Source organism: Mauremys reevesii, linkage group 5 (genome assembly GCF_016161935.1).
Source record: "Mauremys reevesii isolate NIE-2019 linkage group 5, ASM1616193v1, whole genome shotgun sequence".
NCBI lineage: Eukaryota > Metazoa > Chordata > Testudines > Geoemydidae > Mauremys > Mauremys reevesii.
Window position 1 is genome coordinate 28,555,505 of NC_052627.1, and position 21,726 is coordinate 28,577,230.

Sequence of the window (21,726 nt, forward strand, 5' to 3'; positions counted from 1 at the left end):
TCAAACAACTTTGCTCACATGAAGTTTAGTTGACAGTGCTGAATACGTCCCACCCGCCTGACAAGTGGTTTAATGGTATCTGTGGGATTTTATTAAAGCATATAGCACAAACCTTTTGAACGGAAACTGTGTGGTTTCCTGGTGGAATTGCTTGCATCACTCTTTACAGCAACTTGACCACAAAGTCACACAACTGATCCTCTGTCCTGATGAGGCTGCCTGGGTGGTTCTACAGTAAAAAGCTGCCACCTTTGAACCACCAACTAAAAATTATCTTCAAAAATTGGGGTGGTGGTAATCATTTGCAATCACCTCTCCCCTAATAACTTATTGAAAACAAAACTCCTCCAACTAAAACACTAATCTCCAATATAAATTCTCTCAGGCAGTCACCCACGTCAGTGAACCCGATATCCTACAGAGGAAAAACATAAGGACAATGTAACATTTGCATCATGAGATCAGGATTATCCACACAATTTGGCTACTTATTAGTTAAATTGGAAAAGATGGGGACCAATATTAAAATTGAAAGGTGGATAAGGAACTGGTTAAAGGGGATACTACAATGGGTCGTACTGAAAGGTGAACTGTCAGGCTGGAAGGAGGTTACCAGTGGAGTCCTCAGGGACTGGTTTTGGGACCAATCTTATTTAATTTTTTTATTACTGACCTTGGCACAAAAAGTGGGAATGTGCTAATAAAGTTTGTGGATGACACAAAGCTGGGAGGTATTGCTAACACAGAGAAGGACCGGGATATCATACAGGAAGATCTGGATGACCTTGTAAACTGGAGTAATAGTAATAGGATGAAATTTAATAGTGAAAAGTGCAAGGTCATGCATTTAGGGATTAACAACAAGAATTTTAGTTATAAATTGGGAACACATCAGTTGGAAGTAACAGAGGAGGAGAAGGACCTCGTAGTATTGGTTGATCACAGGAAGACTATTAGCCGCCAATGTGATATGACCATTAAAAAAGCTAATGCGGTTTTAGGATGCATCAGGCGAGGTATTTCCAGTAAAGATAAGGAGGTGTTAGTACCGTTATACAAGGCACTGATGAGACTCATCTGGAATACTGTGTGCAGTTCTGGTCTCCCATGTTTAAGAAGGATGAATTCAAACTGGAACAGGTATAGAGAAGGGCTACTAGGATGATCCAAGGAATGGAAAACCTGTCTTATGAAAGGAGACTCAAAGAGCTTGGCTTGTTTAGCCTAACCAAAAGAAGGTTGAGGGGGGATATGATTGCTCTTTATAAATATATCAGAGGGATAAATATTAGGGAGAGAGAGGAATTATTTAAGCTCAGTACCAATGTGAACAGAAGAACAAATGGATATAAACTGGACACTAGGAAGTTTAGACTTGAAATTAGACAAAGGTTTCTAACCATTAGAGGAGTGAAATTCTGGAACAGCCTTCCAAGGGGAGTAGTGGGGGCAAAAGACATATCTGGCTTTAAGACTAAGCTTGATAAGTTTATGGAGGGGATGGTATGATGGGATAGCCTAATTTTGGCAATTTGGCAATTGATTTTTGATTATCAGCAGGTAAGTATGCCCAGTGGTCTGTGATGGGATGTTAGATGGGGTGGGATCTGAGTTACTACAGAGAATTCTTTCCTGGGCGTCTGGCTCATGAGTCTTGCCCACATGCTCAGGGTTTAACTGATCGCCATATTTGGGGTCGGGAAGGAATTTTCCTCCAGGGCAGATTGGCAGAGGCCCTGGAAGTTTTTCACCTTCATCTGCAGCATGGGGCACGGGTCACTTGCTGGAGGATTCTCTGAAGCTTGAGGTCTTCAAACCACAATTTGAGGACTTCAATAACTCAGATATAGGTTAGGGGTTTGTTACAAGAATGGATGGGTGAGATTCTGTGGCTTGTGTTGTGCAGGAGGTCAGACTAGATGATCATAATGGTCCCTTCTGACCTTAAAATCCATGAGTCTACTTCTATTCCCCTATAACAGCAGAGATGACCGCTTTTGGCAGAACTTAGTAGATCAGACAAATGGGAAGGGGTCAACAGTGAATTTTAGCAATTATGAGACCTGTATTAACAGTGACTAGAACAAAGGAACACTGCAATCTAAGACTGTGCATGTTCCCTCTTATTGCTCTACTACTGCATCTTGTTAGCCTTTCCTTTCAGAAACAGCTCTCTCACTATGAAGGGCAGTATTGCCCAATAGTTACTGCAAGTCAAGGTGATTGTGTATCATCGCCACTCTACCGCTGTGCTATTTTGGACGACACACTAAAATCCCTCTGCTTTCCTAATCTGTTGTGGCTAATTTACCTACAATGCTTCCTGCGGGAAGAAGGGTGAATCTTGAAGACATATATACTAGTTCAAATTTGACTCCAAGTTCAGGACTTTTATTAGAAATGTTCCCATTACAATAAAAATCCTTGGACACTTTTACAAAACAAACAAAATAAACAATTAGTTGCAACCTTAAGTTTACAATATTGACTAGTCTTTCAGCTGTACAGTAAACAGTGCAAGTTGACTTGAAATAATGTATAAAGAAAAAAGTGAAAAACTATCTTAATTTTCCAAATTGAGCGGAAACCTCCTCCCCCATTTTTTACCCAAAGCCCATATATAAAGGTCACTCTGGTAACTTACTCAAACAAAAAGTGAACTTCTCGAAAAAAGCAGAAATACATCAACACTTGTTCAGCTTCTCTCTTAAAACAGAGACAAAAAGAGGAAGATGGTAACTGAGCATGATGAAGTAAAGATATTTTCATCCTTCAAAAATCATAATTTTAATTATACTTGTGTACATTTATACAGTTTCAAGGGTCTGAGCATATATACTGCAGAACTGTTTCAATGGCTGTTTAAAAGCAGTTTGTCTCATTCAGCCATTTTTCTTAAGTTATTTTAAGAAAAATACTGACCCCATTGTCATTTTTAAGTCAAAAATGATTGCAACTCTTAACTATGAAAGTGGAATACTACTAACTACCATGTGTGTCACTATAATAAAATAATCTGCAGTTCAAGTTATATCTTCCTCCCTATTGCTCAACAATCAAGACCCTTTGTCATCAACAGTAGTTCACTTGTGACCATGGTTTGCAGAACATGTTTTTTTAAACAGAAAAAAGGGACAAAGGTTGTGTGGGTTAGTTTTCAAGTAAAAAAAGTTTATTTACAGCTTGAGGAAGTTGCCTTTCCTTAGAATATGAATATGTCAAGAAAAAAATTACACAGTAGTTGCTTACACCAAAACAAAAATATACATTCGATGTGTACAAATTTTTAAAAAACATATTACAGGCATTGCAAATGTAGATATTACGTTAAAATATTTCCAACAACATAGCTGTAACTTAAATTAAGAAATGGAATGTTAAGTACATTAAAAGATTGAGCTGTTTCCTAAAGTGTCACCGTATGTACATATGTAGTCAAAGTATCTGGTGTTTTAATTTTAGATAAAAGGCATGAAGAAGATCAAACTACCATGACCCTACCACATTATAGGGGCTCAGATATCTAAATGGGTTACACACTTTGTATTATCTAAAGTTATTTCTGATGATGTAGCTTTTTGTAACTTTGAGGAAGTGCATTGCCTTTATTCTAAAAATAAAGAGCCACACATGAAAATCCTTATTCAGAAAGATGCTCTAGAAGAACACAATTTACATTAGGAGAGTAAAGCTTTACTGCAAGCTTGAGAAAAAACACATTTACAGTTGTGTTTTACACAGTCTCTCCAGTTTTGTTTTACATAATTCATAATCAAAACGTAAGGGGAGAATATGCATCAGATTCCACATGGTCAGCGGTAACTGAAGGCCTGCTTAAGTTGCAGCCCATATCAGCGATGGTAACTATCCAGTTACAAAGCACAGGAAAGCTTGAAAAGTTCAATGTACTGTTTTGTGTTAATATAGCCACAGAAACTCTGTTTTAGGATCTCTTTCTTCCAAACCTAGCAGAGAAGTAATTTTTTTCCATATACTGCAAGTCTGTTCATATAATGCTGCCTTTAAGAATGATTCATACAAGGTGAAGAAATTATAAGTATTCCACAAGTCTCTCTAAACACGTTTGTACTAGCAGCATTTGATGAGTTGTAAGTGGGGAAAAAAAAAACAAACAAAAAAAACCTTTAGTCCTCTAAATTTTCCTTTAACTAACTTTCAAAATTTCCTGCTGAAGTACAGAAAAACAGCTATAAAAAAAATCTTCAGGTAGCATACTTTCACTAAACATAATACATCATTTTACATGACAAATCTGGTCTAATTTTGTTTCTATGCCATTGGAATCATTATGCTTGGTGCAAGAAAATTCAAATTTAAAAAAGGTAAGAAATACGTTGAGGTAATAAGCCAATTGCAAACAGACAATTTCACATGTGATAAACTATTGACTTGGCCTCTGTATGTTAAAGAACAAATCAAACAGATAATGGAAAAAGGCAATTTATAAAAGTAATCTCTCACCGCTTTCACATTCTCAGACTTTAAGGTCAGAAGGGACCATCATGATAATCTAATCTGAGCTCCTGCACATTGCAGGCCACAGATTCTTACCCATCACTTAATACATTCAAGTATTAAGATAAGTTATGTAGGATATTTATTTTCAAGATAAATATTAGGCCAATGACATGTAAAACAAATCAGGAGAAATACACTGAAACCAAGTGGCTAGTTAAAATATAGGTATGTCAAGCTGTGAATCTTAAATTAGTGCAGATAATTTTATACGAATCCCAAATTTCCAGAAATATACAAGATAGAATCACCCCAGTATTTTCATAAACATTTATAAGGTAGATGATAAAATTGCACTTAATTCTGAAGTAACTCAGATAACAAATCATTCCCATTCCTTGCTAATGAGCATTACAATATGGTTTCCTTCCTTTTCTTATACAAGCCTCACAGTTCTGTACACTCCATTTAACTTTAAACATTTTGCCATTAATAACAGCCACACAATTTCACTACCTGTCTTGTTGATCAGCATCGAGTTTATTTATGTCTGACACAGACAGTTCTATTACAGGATTCACAAATCCAGCATACTCTGAATTGCCATTATCATCCATCTCAGCACTAACAAAATCATTCTCCCACTCCAAACCATTTGAATCATCAGAAGCTGAGGTTGGATTACTTCCTGTCTTCTTGCTGCTAAATTTTAGTGCTGCTCGGAGTATATCTTCTTCTGTTTTAGAGCGCTCTCTTATTGGAATCATTCTGTTCATACCTGCAATTTAAGATAAAAAAAATAAGTTGTGGCTTTTTAAAAGTTTTTTTTTGGGGGGGGGGGAAGCCAAGAATGGGGGGGATGGGACAGACACCACGGGAAGAGGAGAATGTGTCATCACATTTTTGCTAAAATATTAAATGCTAACAAGAACACATTTAGAGCCAGATTCTGATACTGTTGCTCTTACTGACTAGTACCTCAGTCTGCAAGCAGTCTTGTTCATGTCAACGCAAGTAAGGGCATCAATACCTTCTTTAGTCGTTAATTGGCCACAAGGAAACTGATTACCTGTTTGATAACGAAACTAGTTTCTATCTTTTATTTTTTTTTTTTTTTAAAGAAGGCAAGAAGTATGGCTAAATAGGATCAGGTTTGTTGACAGTCTTTCCCACTAACCAATCTGCTGCCCTTTCTACTTGATAGGTATGTATGTATTCTGAACACATACAGACATATTAAAAACCTTCTGGTTCCATGAAATTTCTATGAAAGCTACTAACTCCTGTTAAATCATATGATCTGTAGTAATGTATCTGCTTGTAGCTTCCTGACACAGTGATATCAGAAGAAATCTTCACTGAGTGAAACGGATTCTGAAGTTCAGAAATTGTGTTTCCCTAGACACCGATACCATTTTGCTTTATACAAAGAGGACAAATTCAAGATACATACACAAAGTAAGCCAAGTTGATCAGAAATGTGCATAACAGGTTAGAGATTTTCCAAAAGAGAGAGAGGTTAGCAATGCAGAGAATGCTGTGTTATCTCCAGAGGTGTATAAACTGTCTCCTCTGCCAATGGAAAGAAGTGAAAGCTTGCAGAGGCAATAAAAGATTTACTGTGCCTCTGTTCTCATTATGGTCAGGTTTACCCCACCCTCCTAATTAAATCCCTCTCATTTTAAACTTGGATTACTGCAGTGATTCTGCTTCACTTGTAGTATGCTATTTATCAAATAAACATCCTTTATCACTTGAGATTCCAGGAAAAAGTTTACATCCACTCACTGGGTACTTGAGAATTTCCCCCCCCCCCCATTCACCAGCATCCCCTTTAATAAAACACAGCAGGGCGAGTGTAACAACAGAAAACAAAGAGAGCAATGCGCGAGATTACCATTTACAACCACAGAGACTGCTGGTGCGGGGAGGGGGGGCTCACGGGACGCCTGGGGGAGGGAGCGGAGGCAGCTGGCCGGCACCTATTTATACAGGATGTCGTAGTGTCCCGGTCTGTACAGTAGATACACCTTGGGCTCCGAGCCCTCTGGGAAGACATGGGGGTTAGTGCCTCCACCCTCGCCCCGGTCCATGTACTCCACCAGGATAGACACGTTCAGGGCCTGAGCCAGGGAGATGATGTGGATGTGGTCGCTCTCTTTGCACATGGGTTCCACCTCCTGCTGGCAGAACTCCTTGTTCCTTTGCTACTGACACTTCACTGAAGGTGTCATCAATAAAGATACACAGTACCCTTTAACAAGTTATACTGTTAACAGGGTGAAATGACAGTGTAACTTTATTGCAGTTCCATGTTAACTGTATGTGACAACTTATTTATCATAAAGATATTCAGAGCAAGAATGGAAAATATCAGTAAATTTATAGATTCCAAGGCCAGAAGGGACCACTGTGATAATTTAGCCAGTCCTCCTGTATAACACAGGCCATAGAACTTCCCCAAAATTTCCTACCGCAAATCTTTTAGAAAAAGATCAAATTTTGATTTAAAAAAATATCAGTGACGGTAAATTGTTCCAATGGTTAATTACTCTCACTGTTAAAAGTTTACACCTTGTTTACAGTCTGAATTTGTCTAGCTTCAACTTCTAGCCACTGACTCATGTTATACCTTTTCCTGCTAGATTGAAGACCCCATTATGAAATGGGTATTCCTCATGTAGGTACTTACAGACTGTAATCAAGTCACCTCTTAACCTTCTCTTTCTTAAGCTAAATATATTGAGCTTCTTGAGTCTATCACTATAAGGCATGTTTTCCAATCCTTTAATCATTATCATGGCTCTTCTCTGAACCCTCTCCAATTTATCAATATTCTCCTTGAATTATGGACACCAGAACTGGACACAGTATTTCAGGAGTGGTTGTACCAGTGCCAAATACAGAAGTTATTTTACATCTATACCCCTACTTGAGATTCCCGTTTAGGCAACCCAGGATTGTGTTGTCTCTTTTGGCCACAGCATCACATTGGGAGTTCATGTTCAGCTGATTACCCACCATAACCCCCAAATCTTTGTTCTCACATGTATTTTACTAGGGCTATATGTTATTGTTTGCTTAGTAAACTGGCCTCCAGCAATCTAGATCACTCCTAATCAGTGACCTGTCCTCTTCGTTATTTACCACTTCCCCAACCTGTGTCATCTGCAAACTTTATCAGTGATGATTTTATATTTTCTCCCAGGTCATTGATAAAGATGTTAAACAGCATAGGGCCAAGAACCAATTCCCACAGGATCCCACTGGCAACATACACACTCGATGACCCCCCCTTTTACACTTACATTTTGAGACCTATCATTTAGCCAGTTTATAAGCCATTTAATATGTGCCATGTTAATTTTATATCATTCTAGTTTTTTAATCAAAATGTTGTGCGGTACCAAGTAAAATGCCTTAGAGAAGTCTAAGTATATTACACGAACACTATTACTTTTAATCAACCAAACTTTGTAATCTCATCAAAAAAAACGATATCAAGTTAGTTTGATAGGATCTATTTTTCACAAACTTATACTGATTCACATTAAATTACATTACCCTCCTTTAGTTCTTTATTAATTGAGTCCCATATCAGCTACTCTGTTTTGCCTGGGATTGATGTCAGGCTGATGGGCCTATGAATACCTAGGTCATCCCATTTACCCTTTTTAAAAAAATTAGCTTTCTTCCGGAACTTCCCCGGTATTCAAAGACCCATTGAAAATCAACATTAACAGTTTAATGAGCTCTTCAGCATGCTCTTTTAAAACTCTTGGATGCAAGTTATCTAGACCTGCTGATTTAAAAATGTCCAACTTTAGTAGCTTCTGTTTAACAACTTACAGGGATACTAGTGAAATGGAAAATGTGTTACCATCACTGTATACACCTGGGAGAATTCTGCAACACTGTATACACGCAGAATTCATGTCCCCTGCAGAAAATACATTCTGCCAGAGAGACACTGCAGTTACACCTTTTGACTACCAGGGCTGCTGTGGCACCAGAACAAAGGGCAGCCAGCTCACCCGATGTAGCAGGCAGCGGTGGATAGGAAGGTGGAGAGGCTGCGTTCCTCACAGTGCCCTGCCTGTGGGGCCAGGTGAGGAGGCATGGAATATAGGGGGGTGAGGGAAACAGAGTAGGGTGGGACCTAAATGGGAGTGGGGGTGCAGGGACACATGAGGATGGAGCAGATGTGCTTGACTGAATGGGAGAGACTAGGGGTCAGCCAGGGTCTGCATAGAAAAGGATCCCCCACTCCCTAACAATCCCCCCCACCTCTCTCCCCAAAAAAACCCTGTACCATACTTCTCCCACCCACGTCCAACAACATTCCAGGTTCACTCCAGGCTCCTTCCCAGAAATTACTTTCATCTCCATCAGCTCCTCCGTTACCCGACTCCCCCTAAGCCTTTACACTGCTTCTGAGGGGTCCAGGAAATAAGTGTCTGTATTGTAGTTTAAATGAATTACTCAAAGTTCTGTATTAATATGCCTAGTAAATCTATTTGTCCAAAAACATTTCCTGAATCTTTTTTGTCGTCTATATTGTTAGACATACTTGCTGACAGGTATTTTGAAATAAATTACCAAAATAATTGAAACTAGTATGATTATATTGTGTTATCTTGACAAATAAAATATGCAGAATTTTAAAATATTGTGCACAGACGTCTTATTTTTTTGGCACATAATTCCCCCAGGAGTAACTTTAAGATGAGACTGCATCATCAGTTTCCCCCTCCAAATGCAGGACAGAAATATTTCTTGACCACTCTGCTTTTTTGCATTATTACTGATAATGCTACCATTTCCCTCTAGTAATGGACTAATACCTTTGTCAGGATTCTTTATATATTTAAAAAACTCCTTATTGTCCTTAACTCTGCTGGCCATGGATACAAGAAGAAATCTCTTACCTTTCCTTATCAATTTTCTACAATTCCTAATTTATATCCATTACTTTGAACCACCCCTTTCTCCCATTTGTTTTAAATATTTTTGTATAGCTGCCTTCACTTCTGCATTAAACCATGCTGGTTTTTTAACCATCACAGCCTTCTTCCTCGATTGTGGATTTCTGAGCATCTAATAAGGTTCTTCAATTACTCCCGATCATCATTCACATTTTTCTAATTAAATTCTTCCTCCCAGCAGATTTGGCTCACAATTGTTTTCAGCTTTGTGAAATTGGCCCTATTAAAGTATGTGCGTGTGTGTGTGCGCACACGCATGCACACGTGTTTCTTATTTATTTTTTTTACTTGTCTGGACTTTCTTCTGTATGCCCATTATAAATGTGATCAAGTCATGATAACTTGTACCTAAGCTATCAACTTTTACTTTTGAGATCAGTTTCTCTTTATCTGTTAGGACAAGGACTAATCTAGAATTCCCCTGCCTTGGCTGCAACACTTTACCAAATTACTATACCAAACAGGATTAAATATGCTGCAAATATATACGATACCACAACATTACTATTATTGCCTATTCTTCATAATGCTCATCTGATTTATGATGTACCCTCATCGCCTTCCCTTGGTCTACTCTTGGTCTTTAGGGCAGGGATTCTCTCTTTTGTGTTCATAGAGCACCCAGCACAAAGCTGCCCCAATCCCAATGGGGCTCTTTGGGAACTATCATAATATAAATATTTACTACCACTACTAGTCATCTAATTTGAAGATGAAGTAAAAGGTATACAGACAAACTTAGACATTTCCAGAAGCCTTAGTTCAGAGCTCCCTAACTTGGAAAAGTCTTTCGGTCATGCAAAGTGTAATTCCCTCTCAAAGTTTATTCTAGTTAGGTTGCCATTAGGCAGAGACCCATTTAAAAAATTGGTATACTTTTGGTCTACAATCAAACAATCCCCTGTTCATTAACAGCAAAAAAGTATAACCAGATCATATATATGAACTTGAGCACGCAAAGCTTTCCCCATACCCTTCTAACCTTTCTGGCTTTTTGTGGTATGAGATCTAGCCTCTCCCTTACATATGTATTTTGATAGCACCGATCAACTTAGTAAACCCTAAACCGTCTATGCGGGGCAAATGGACAGATGTCTTTGTTGATACTTCTCAGACATTCATGAGTGTTCCACACTGCATCAGTGGTGCTGACAACTGAGAGACCTGGAAGGGGTGGATGGAATTCATTCAGAGCAGTGAATTGTTTTCAGAGCAGTGAAGACTATGCCTTCTCCCCTGCAGGGCTTTCTCAAGGATCCACCTTGCCATTTTTTCTATTCAAGATTTAACGTGACTCGGGATCCCATGTGATAATATGGGTTGCTGTGTGATCAGCCATGATATTCAACTTTAACTATATGCTCCCTTTTCATATGTTCAAGATACCACCATTAGTAGAATCACTCAATGACTGGCACAAAGTGGGATCTCAATTATAACTGCTTGAATTCTTAGTTTTGAATTTTGGCAATTTCATCAAATTATATGTGAATAAATTTTCCATTATTTAGCCAGCTGGCTAGAGATCAACACAATCAAAATGGAAGTAATGTTTCTGGCAAGGGTCGCAATGATATGCCAACTTAATCTGTAACTGCTTTATCAGTTGAAGACTGCCAACCATTGCAATCCACAAGTTTGTGGTCTAGTTAAATTTATTGCTCTGAGATTGCCAAAATTATTTCAGTCACCGCAACAGCATTTTCCCCCTCAACTATGGCTGGTGAAAATTGCACCTCCCCTTTAGATGTAACCCACCATGTTCATCTATGCTTTTGTAATAACTTGGTGGATACAGCAGTGGACCCCACCACAGACTGTGAAAGGAACCCAGAAGCTTGAGGAAGTCCAAAATGCAATTTTCCCCTGCCTTCTGTGTGGGGCAGGGCCAGGCCAAGGAGAGCATATAACACCCACGCTCTGCACTGGCTGCCAATCCACTAATGGATAAAGTTCAAGGTACTTATATATATATAGATATAGATATATAGATATAGATAGATATATAGATATAGATATAGCTATAGCTATATAGTGTTAAAAAAAATCACTGTCTAGGCTCAGGTTACTTCAGCAGAAATTCACCCAATATAGAAATATGCTCAAATATGAGCCTGGATATTTTTACAGAACTAAAAGAAAATTCTGCCTTTCAAAAGTGAATTTAAGACCAAGCTGTAGGTTTTCTCCAGATCACTACATTTTTGGGTTGCGTGGGAAGAATGGAAACCCCACTTAAATTGTAAGGAATATATTTACCTTTAAACAGTTTGTGCATATCCGTTTAATTAATTAATTTTTACATCCTAGGTAGTGAAACAATAAAAGCAAGCAGTAGTAATCAATTCCTGATGCTACTTGCTCACAAGGGGGCAGTATTTCTTTACTGTTATATTTTGTTGCAGGTTTACTACTAGTGAGGTTACCATGCAATGTTGAAACCTGAAGCAAATTTGCTAAAGATTCTAAGGAACTTAGTTTTCATTGCTCAGACAGGTGAAAATATTAGAGTTATTCTAATAAACTTATTTAATCTAATATTCCTATGACAAAATCATCGTCGTCACCAACAGTGTGATCTTAAAAGAGAATAAAACACACATTTAAAAAAGCAGGCTCAAAATGTTTTAAGCCATTTTCTTCTTTAGAAGAAACTGCATTTTTTTGGTGTTGTCAAACTACATACAGTCATTGAAATGGTGAATGTTTTTGACCTATACAAGGTTTGTATGACAAACAGTACTGTATGACAGAGTAAGTACCTTCTTCATCTTCCCACTCTAGATCTAGTGAAGTGCTGTCCTCATTTCCACTTGTTGATTTTGTTTTGGTCATTAAGTCACAGCTGCTCTCCGTGTTTGGTGTCAGAATGGTAGCATCAGATGAAAGTCCTACATCAAGAAGGTGTTTTTAATTCACATACATATTTGGGTTCAAGATTTAATAGCCAAAACTATCACATATCCACAGCAACTTTTACTTAGAATCTAAGCACCTTGCAAACCAACTAAAATTAGCATCACTATTTGATGAATCACTTCCATCCACCAATTTAATGAAATGTATCCTCCTTTGGGAGAGCATATAGCAGCTTTTTAACAGTTCACATTAAACAATTAAGGTAGGATAGTGAAGAAAACTGTATCCAATTAAAATTACACGGGATTTAGACATAGAATGCAATTATCCAAGTTGGAATCTGGCCAGGGTTAACAAGGATTTCTAGAGTTCTACAGGATCCTTAATTACAAGCAGCCAGATACTCTTTTTACACTTCAGAGACTGCGCTTCCAACAATACAAAGCCCATTAATAAGATAATGGGGTTACTGGGTCAGAACTGATTCAAGGGTGAGAGTACCATATACAGCAATGGCTTTCAACCTTTTCTCATTTGCAGAACCCTAAAAAATTTGGAGTGGAAATCTTAGATAGTCTGCGGACCCTCAGGAATCTACGGACTGCAGGTTGAAAACCACTGATATACAGGACCTTCTCCTGCAACTCCTAAGGTCTTCTCTGGATGTCTTTTGGGACACTGCCACTTCAGTGCTGGAAAACCCTGTATAGCTAGTAGAAGTCAGCCCGAGGAGCTCAGTTTGGGTGCTAGTTCAAAACTCGTTTTATTAGAACAAACAACTTTGAGTGCTGGATACAATAAAGGTACCTGTCTAAAGGGTATATGAAGTACATCTCCAGATGCCTCCACAGCTCAAAAATCCAAGAGAACAGAAGTTCCTATCTTGTCTTATACAGAAGTATAGAACCAAAAGTGGGAAAACAAGGAGATTTTTCTTCGGAGGAGGATATTCAAACACAATTTGCTCCACAGTTATTTAAAGAACATCTAATTTCAAAATGTATGTTGAAAATCACTTACTGCTACTTCGAAAAGCTTCATAGTGGAGCTTTATATTTCTCAAAGAACAATCAAACTCCTCCTCTGCCACTGAGCTGTAAAAACAACATTTTGCTTATTACATCCAGAGGTATCAGTGATCAAGCCTAGCATTTACGGTTTTCTAGCATATTTATAGGTTCACCATTTTAAAAAAGTCCATATGAATTAGCATCTTTAAATAGGTTCTCATCTCTCACTTTTCATGAGGATCTCACAGAGCATTGTACATGGCATCCTCTTGTTAACCTTAGGAAATCATGTCTGCTCACAAGGTTTCAGCTACCATATTTATGCAGATGACTTGCAAAATTACATTCCACTCCATATTTGTCTCCTTCCTTCCAATCCTACATCCCTGCTCTCTAACATCTCCTTTGATAACTTGCAGGTAACTTAACATGGACTTAACATGGAGTAAAACTGGACTCCCTGAACCTTCCTCCCAAATCCACTCCTCTTCCCTCATTCTCTGTCACCACTAACACCACCTTCATCTCGGGTCATCTCAGACCCATGACCTGGCAGTTTATCTTTGCCTCCTCCCTCTCTCATTTACCCTATGCATCCAGTATCCAAATCCTCATCCTCATTTTCTTCCTCCATGGTATTTCAAAAATCCCCCCTCCTGCACCCCATGCACAGAGCTAAAACTAGTTCAGACCTTCTTCATCTCTCACTGTGATTACCACAACCATCTTCTGTCTGGTCTCCTTAACAAGTATATAATTCCTCTCTGATCCATTCAAAATGTGGCTGCTTGCCTCACTTTCTTTGCCCATTTGGCTCCCCATATTGTTTCTTTGATTCCCTCCACTGCCACCTCTCCCCATACTAGTGCTAATAAAAATCATGAGTTTATTTTCACTAACAAAATGTTTTGTGACAGCAGAGAGCACAAAGCTCTGACACCATTCTATTACAGGTTTGATTAACTTACAGTTTATAATGCAGATTTGAATCATGAAAGACATCAGATAAAGGGATAACTCGGGTAACTCTAGACTGGAATAGCATTTTGCATGTATTATTTCAGTAACTTCAGAGGATGGCAGTAGGAATGCAATATGGTGTGTAAGTATGATGATGACATGCAAGAATGGCTACTTTTTAGTGGCGAGGGGAAAACAGCATTTCAGAATAAAAATATCCCTTATTTGAAACAGCCAGATGGGGAAGATGGGAAAGAACACATCCTCAGTTATTGAAAACTCCCCCACTACTAGTCATTAATTAAAAAAAAATAGTATTTTGTTTCACATTGTGACGGGTTGGATCACAGGAACCCCCTTGGGAGCTGCCAACCGATGTGCCAAGACTACTACTGCCCCTGCTTTCCCTGCCAGCTTAGGACTTCAGCACCCTGTCTTGCTGAGCCAGACACTCTTGTCTACCTCAACAAAGACCCAGAGTCTGAATTACCTGCCCCAAAGCAGCAGGTTTACCTGAAAACAGCACACAGAAGTGTGCTTGTCTTTAGCACCCAGATGCCCAACTCCCAATGGGGTCTAAACCCAAATAAATCCGTTTTACCCTGTATAAAGCTTATGCAGGGTAAACTCATAAGTTGTTCGCCCTCTATAGCACTGATAGAGAGAGATGCACAGCTGTTTGCTCCCCCAGGTATTAATACATACTCTGAGTTAACTAATAAGTAAAAAGTGATTTTATTAAATACAGAAAGTAGGATTTAAGTGGTTCCAAGTAGTAACAGACAGAACAAAGTAAGTTACCAAGCAAAATAAAATGCGCAAATCTATGTCTAATCAAACTAGATACAGATAGGATCCTCACCAGTTCCAGAATGCTCCCTTTTACAGGCTAATCTCCTTTTAGCCTGGGTCCAGCAATCACTCACACCCCTTGTAGTTACTGTCCTTTGTTCCAGTTTCCTTTAAGTATCCTGGGTGGGGGGGTGGAGAGGCTCCTTCTTTAGCCAGCTGAAGACCACATGGAAGGGTCTCCCAGGGATTTAAATACACTCTCTCTTGTGGGTGGAGACCCCCCTCCTCACCCTGTGTAGAATCCAGTCACAAAATGGAGATTTGGAATCACATGGGCAAGTCACGTGCCCATGCATGACTCAGGACTTGCAGGGAGCAGCCATTACCCACATGCTACCTTGAATGTCCTCAAGTAGACTTCTTATGTGGATTGGAGTCTTCCAAGCTCTTTTGTCTATTAAATGCTTCCTGATTGAGCACATTCCTTTCCCAAGGAGTGACCAAATGTTTTAACTAAGGCTACTTAGAAATCAAGCAATTATACAGCCAATGTTCATAACTTTGAGCACACAAATGGTGCCTACATACAACTAGGATGAACATAACCTTTACATAGATCTATTACATGGCATATGCAGCAAAACCCTATTCCAGTTATATCATACATACATTTATGGGCACCCCCACCCCATAAAGCCTTATGGAGTACACTGTCACACACATCTTACCTTTGATATTCTCCATTATTAGCTGCTGGTGCTCGCTGCATAATCCTCTGTAGTCTATGTGGCTACCAAACAAAGTGTAAATTGTCATATATCAGATAGTTTTCAAAAATCACTCTGAAGAAACGGGCTTAATACCCTTCCAATCATAGTTAAAAATATTAAAACAAGTTTCAACCTCCTGGGATCGACTACCTCCCTGTGGCATGGCCTAAAAATATTATCCCAGTTCCCCCAATTCAGCTGGGAAAGAGACAGGACTTTGATTATATTAATACAGATTCTTAAGTAGGTGAAGTATTTGTCAGATAAAAATAATTTTTTTTCTTAATCTCAGAGGATGAATATATTCTCTCCACGGCAGTACCAGTCCCTTCTAACTTGAAGGGCAAGAGTCTTCTTCATTTTAACCCATTTGGCACACAAGAAATGTGATCATGAGGTACCATCCTACTTGCAAGCATGAAAATAAGAGTGGTTATTCACCATAGCATCTTTCCATCTCAGTTATTCTTATCTCAGCATAGTACTTTCTAAAAGCAGTTGAGATATGACGAGTTGGATGTTTTGTTCTGTCCGTAGTACATGTTCAATAGAAAACATCTTTAATCTGACAAAGAAAATCTACTTTTAAAGAAGCAATTTTATTTCCTTACATTACCTCAGCACAAGGAATATTGCCACATATATTTCTATTTTTATATATCATAATAAAATATTTAATTTGCATAAATAAAAACTTTACTATTTGTTGGTTCCTTTAAATTCTGCAGTTTAAAGCCTTCTTTGTATCCTCATGTGTAAACAGATTAAAAATATAATATACAACCTAGTAATAGGATTCCTTTTATGGCCTCAAGATGTATATCTTATGGGCAAAAGGTTTCACTCATTTAACAGTTTTTGGTTTTAAGATGACTAACATCTCCACCCCCACAATCCCAGAGAGAAAAAATTGGGGATAAAAATGTAAGGCCAGTCAGGTACCTGCTGGTCAGTTTCATAACTGATTTAATTAAATTAATCAGTGTGACCTCACTTTGATTATACAGAAAGCTGAAATGAAATGAGCAAGTTTAATTTTTAGTAGCAAGAGCCCAGGTGTGTAGCAAATATATTTTCTCAGGCACATAAAGGAGAGAAAAAGGACAAAAGTGTGAGTAGTAAAACAAAAGATTAATTCAAGCACTTTAACATGGCTATAGTAGAGCTCTTTCTGAAGGGCTGAACGGGTCTAGTGAAAATTTTTATTTAATACAAAACTCCAATATGACAATGCCTTTTCTTAGCACAAAAGCATTTTCACCACTGTGGAGTATGTGGCAGGTAATGTATTAGCACAACTAGATTCTGAATGTAATAGGAACTGGGAAGTTATGGAGAAAGTGCATTTCTTATTGATACTTGGTGAATGAAAGAAGGTGGATAGGAGCAAGGAAAGATCACATATATTAAGCAAAGTTGGATGTTTGGTTTCTACTGTATGAAGTAGATCCATCTTTAAACTTGTTCTATAAATTAGAAGGTAAGTCCCAGGGTACGCAAGTATTTCAAAACTATTGTTTTGCTTTGCAGAACTTGATTATGTCACCTGTACTCACATTTAGTACCTTAACCTGCATTTCTATTGGAAACAAATGAACTAAACAAGATGTATTTAACAAACAACAGTGGTCAAATCAGGTTCATACGTTGTCATATTTCCAATGATTCACCTGTTTGTTGAATTAACAGATTGATGCCGGAGCCAAGCATGGAGTTTCAGGCAGACATAAGAGTTGGATTGTGAATTTTCTATTACTGAATTCTAGTTTATTTGGACCATGTCAGAACTTAAGCTCATATCCCTGAAATGTGCTTTTAAGATGGTTAAAACAAGATTAGAACTCTACTGTTTTCTTTTAATTGTATCCACATGACTATATTTTTAACTAAAAAACAAAAATAAGATTTAGAGACTTTGTGAAGAGTAACTAATTTCCTCCCCATCTCCACTCCCTGTTGATTAATGTCATTCAACCTTTTTCAACAAGGTGGCCTGTTTAAAAACAAAAACGGTGCATTATAGATGTCCTAGGATCTGGGTAAGAAAGACCAGTTTTCAGAACAGGGCATTTGGTAGGGTTTCTCCCGAAGAACTTTTACAGTCATATGCATAAAACAAATTACTGATGATGACCTTAAAGAGACCAAAGACAGAAGAATAAAAAAAAGCAGAAGGTGAGAAAAACCCATTGAGAAAGAATAGAGAACACAGTAATAGCAAAAAAAAAAAAAAAAAAATGCAGAATGGAAAGGCATCTTGAAACTATCTGGGAACATTTGATACCGGAAGAAAACTAGATCTCATCTTTGCCCTACAGTGTCCCATGAACTGTGAGCTGGCCATGATCATCATGTCAGACTCTTGCTGGTAGCTCTGTTCATTTAGTGAACTACTGCATTAACTTCTCAATAAGAAAAGGCTGAATGGTAGTTAGTCCTAAAATGGGCTCTCACCTAATGTCTTGTTGACTACAGGGATTCATTTCTCACGAGTTTAACTTTCTTCAGTGGTCTACCCACCGGCTTTTAAAACTGTCTGTAATTAACATGTAAACTGTGTTTGGGAAGTTTTGTTCTCTTGGGCATACTGTAACAACTGTCACAAACAGCATTTAAATGGATGTTGAAAAAAGTCAGATGTACAGTTCTAAGTGTTCTTTTAAATTTGCAGACACTTCATATAATTAGACAATTTATACTTGTTATCTTTTAGTTAATGAATTGAGATGAAAAATGTATATACTAACAATTATGGGCTAAAATACAGTAGGATTTTTATTATTCATATAACCACACTTGCATGAAGAAGTCAAAGTATCACAGAAGACAGACCAGCAACTGTCTACTGGATAAACAGAAAACAACCCCCCCCCCCTTTTTTTTTTTTAAAGACATCCAGGCTAAGTGTTATCAGCTGACTCCAATCTCAATAGCAACAGGCACTAGGCATTTAACACTACTACTATTCATAGGCACAGATGTTTTATGCAACACATGCGCTACTCTGCTACAAAAATACTTGATACTAGACTTCAGGGACTATGCATGAAAATAGACACTACTACAAACGAAGCTGCATCTCAGAAATTACTTCTGAGAAAATAAATGAAGCTATGATAGTCTGCGTACACAAAAATATAGAACAGAAGCTCTGATATGTATTGGGGTCTTTTTCCCCTCACCTCCAAGAGCTTTTTCTGCTTTGCTGCCCTGGCTGCTTCACGTTGTGCAGCATATAAAGCCTCTTCTTCTATTCTTAACTTCTCCTCTTGTAAGGCTAACTGTATATGAACAAAATAATAAGGGTTAACAAAAGCAGAACCTATCTATCTTCCTATGAATAAAAACATACGTTTACTAAATTAAAAGAAAAAGTCACCCATAAAAAGACAAACAAAAAGCAAACTACCAGAATGTATAGTCAGAAACCATTTTCTTGATCATCATTATATGCAAAGTATTGCAAGTCTGCTAGTTTCTTCTTTCAAATAACTAATGAAATTGAGTCAGATATATATTACCCTGTTAAAACAAAGACACCTACTGGGAAAATAGTGAGCTGTTTTAAATACATAAGGACGTATTACAGAGGACCATATATATTATAAAACTAGTTTTAAATATGAGATGAATTTGTATTGCATTTAAAGAGGTGTTCATCTGGAAGTGATCACTAATTTCCGTATCATATCCCATTAACAATTAATGGGATATGATGTTAAAAGCAGACATGATGAATTAGGTTCTTTCATTTAAAAAATTTTTTCGCCCCTCCCCACTAAATAAAATACATAGCAATTTTTTCCTTTCCAAAGGAAAAAGGCTGGCATATTTTCAATTTAAACAGCTCTCTATAGAGGACTATCTATCTTATTTATTATATTTTCCATTTAATTAAGCAATAAATGAATTAAGTGATCATCTTTCATACAAATTTAATTGCACAGCTACAGTACCTGGCCAACTAAAAATGCTGTTAACCGATAAATGCAAGAACAATGATTTGCCACAAATTAAAATTTGTTTTGCCTGTTTAGGCCATTATTTGTAATCATAAAATTATCCAAGTCATACAATCACCACAATTATCTACCTCTGACTGAAGTTTCATATCAAAAGCTCTCTGTTTTTCAGCAATGGAATCATAATGTCTCTCTCTCAGATCAGCAATTTCTTCCTCCGTCAGAGGTCTGAAGAGAGAGAAAAAACAGTGGCACTCTGGTACATGATTAGACAGACTTAGAACTAATAAGACAAGCCTAATAAATGGAAGCACACTAATGAGGGAAAGAAGGAAGCAGTTAATCTATAATTCTGAATTGTTCAGCCAGCCTTCTGATCTGAAGTTCTAACTTGATTGGCCCCTTAATCCAAACATAGGAGCAGGCTGAAAGTACAGTTCATATCTAAAACAAAGTTTAAAGTTACAGGGCTTACCTAAACGAACAGTTAATGCACAACAAATTGGGGTGTAAATCTACCTAATACTAGTATGCCATGCACTAACTGTCATGTGGACCCTGTTACTGTGCATTAAATCTTCCCTAGTGAAATGGAAGTAGATCAAAGTACACTCTAGGGAACTTTTAGAGTGTGGTCCACACAGACAGTTAATGTACAGCAAGGTAGATTTACACCCTAGCTTGTTGTGCATTACTATTTATCTCTACATACGCAGGAATATTCCCCATGAAAACACGTTATTAAAAGGCAATGTGATATTAAAGTCTATTTAAATGAAATCGCATTCCCCCAAAAAGGAATTCACCCTTTACAAAAATTATGCCCTTTTTAAGAGAAGGATAAAAGCCTCGAAATTAAGATTGAAAGATTCCAAATAATTTCTCAGTGCTGTATGACCTTTTACTCACGGCTGTCCCATCCTATTCAATTGTGTCTCCTTTTTCTAATCTCTAATAGAAATAAATTTTGGACATATTTTTGATTACATATTATTTAATATGTAGTAAAGATTTCAAAAGGAAAGTAGTCCCAGGGTAACTGAAGTTATATCAGAGCTCAAAATATTCTCTCAGATCAAAGTGTAGGAGGAGCAGAACAATGTGTTTATTAAAAGAACTGGAATGGAGGATCTGTTTCATGTTGATTATACAGTGTCCTAACTTTGTATTATGTAACAACTAAGCAACGAACACACAGTGTTTCACAGGGAGCAAGGCCCCACTCTTGAAGACAAGTTGTTGTGCCAACACGGTGCCCGTTGAAGTTGCAGAATCAAGTGATAACGTTGCAGGATACATTAAATGCTATAGCATGTTGGATATGAATTCATGGAATAGAAAGATTTTATAATTTTACTAATGTTATTGTAACATTTGTATATACTTTTGCAAATATTAGGGGACAAAGTTAAGATTGAGTGAGTGGTATAAGCCTGTAGTATTACAGAGCAGTGGAGAATTCACTGGAACCTTTTTCGTGTCCAGATTTCCCCCCACTACTAGCGGAATGTTTGTCAAACTATTTTTTGTGGGATGTTAGGGGGATTTTTTAAATTTTTTTTAAACTGACCTACAGTACAAAAACCAAAGCCACAAGCTTAAAAAGGCAAGATATTTAAGAAAGTCAGGTAAAGGAAATGCAGACAAAGCTTCTGCATTGTTTTATCTTTGTATGCCTAAATAAAGGCTACTTGTTTTTAACTTTGCACCAGTAGTTTAAATAGAGTAAATGTTTAATAAACTCAAACATCAGCAATCTTCCTGTATATTATACAGATCTACCTTCAATTAATTTAATAACATGCAATTAAGTTTAAAAATATTTTTATGCATAATCACTGAAATATACTTTTAGAAAATATCTACAATGTGAACAAAGTTGAATACCTGTGAGGAAAACAAAAAGCCAAGT

General features: G+C 37.5%; 1 protein-coding gene across 2 annotated transcripts in view; it reads right to left on the minus strand.

The window, feature by feature from the left end:
• Window positions 1-2,583: 2,583 nt before the first annotated feature.
• The window catches only part of AP1AR (adaptor related protein complex 1 associated regulatory protein), a 34,440-nt gene continuing 15,297 nt past the window's right edge, over window positions 2,584-21,726 (minus strand). The window contains exons 5-10 of one of the 2 annotated variants that reach the window (XM_039541603.1): window positions 19,946-20,042; window positions 19,035-19,133; window positions 15,811-15,872; window positions 13,341-13,414; window positions 12,224-12,352; window positions 2,591-5,254 (exon numbers count right to left, since the gene is read on the minus strand). In XM_039541603.1, coding sequence (XP_039397537.1) covers window positions 4,989-5,254; window positions 12,224-12,352; window positions 13,341-13,414; window positions 15,811-15,872; window positions 19,035-19,133; window positions 19,946-20,042 — 727 coding nt within the window. In that variant the 3' untranslated portion in view covers window positions 2,591-4,988. Of the gene's footprint in view, window positions 5,255-12,223; window positions 12,353-13,340; window positions 13,415-15,810; window positions 15,873-19,034; window positions 19,134-19,945; window positions 20,043-21,726 lie in introns of both variants that reach the window. The other variant, XM_039541604.1, reaches the window with a different exon arrangement.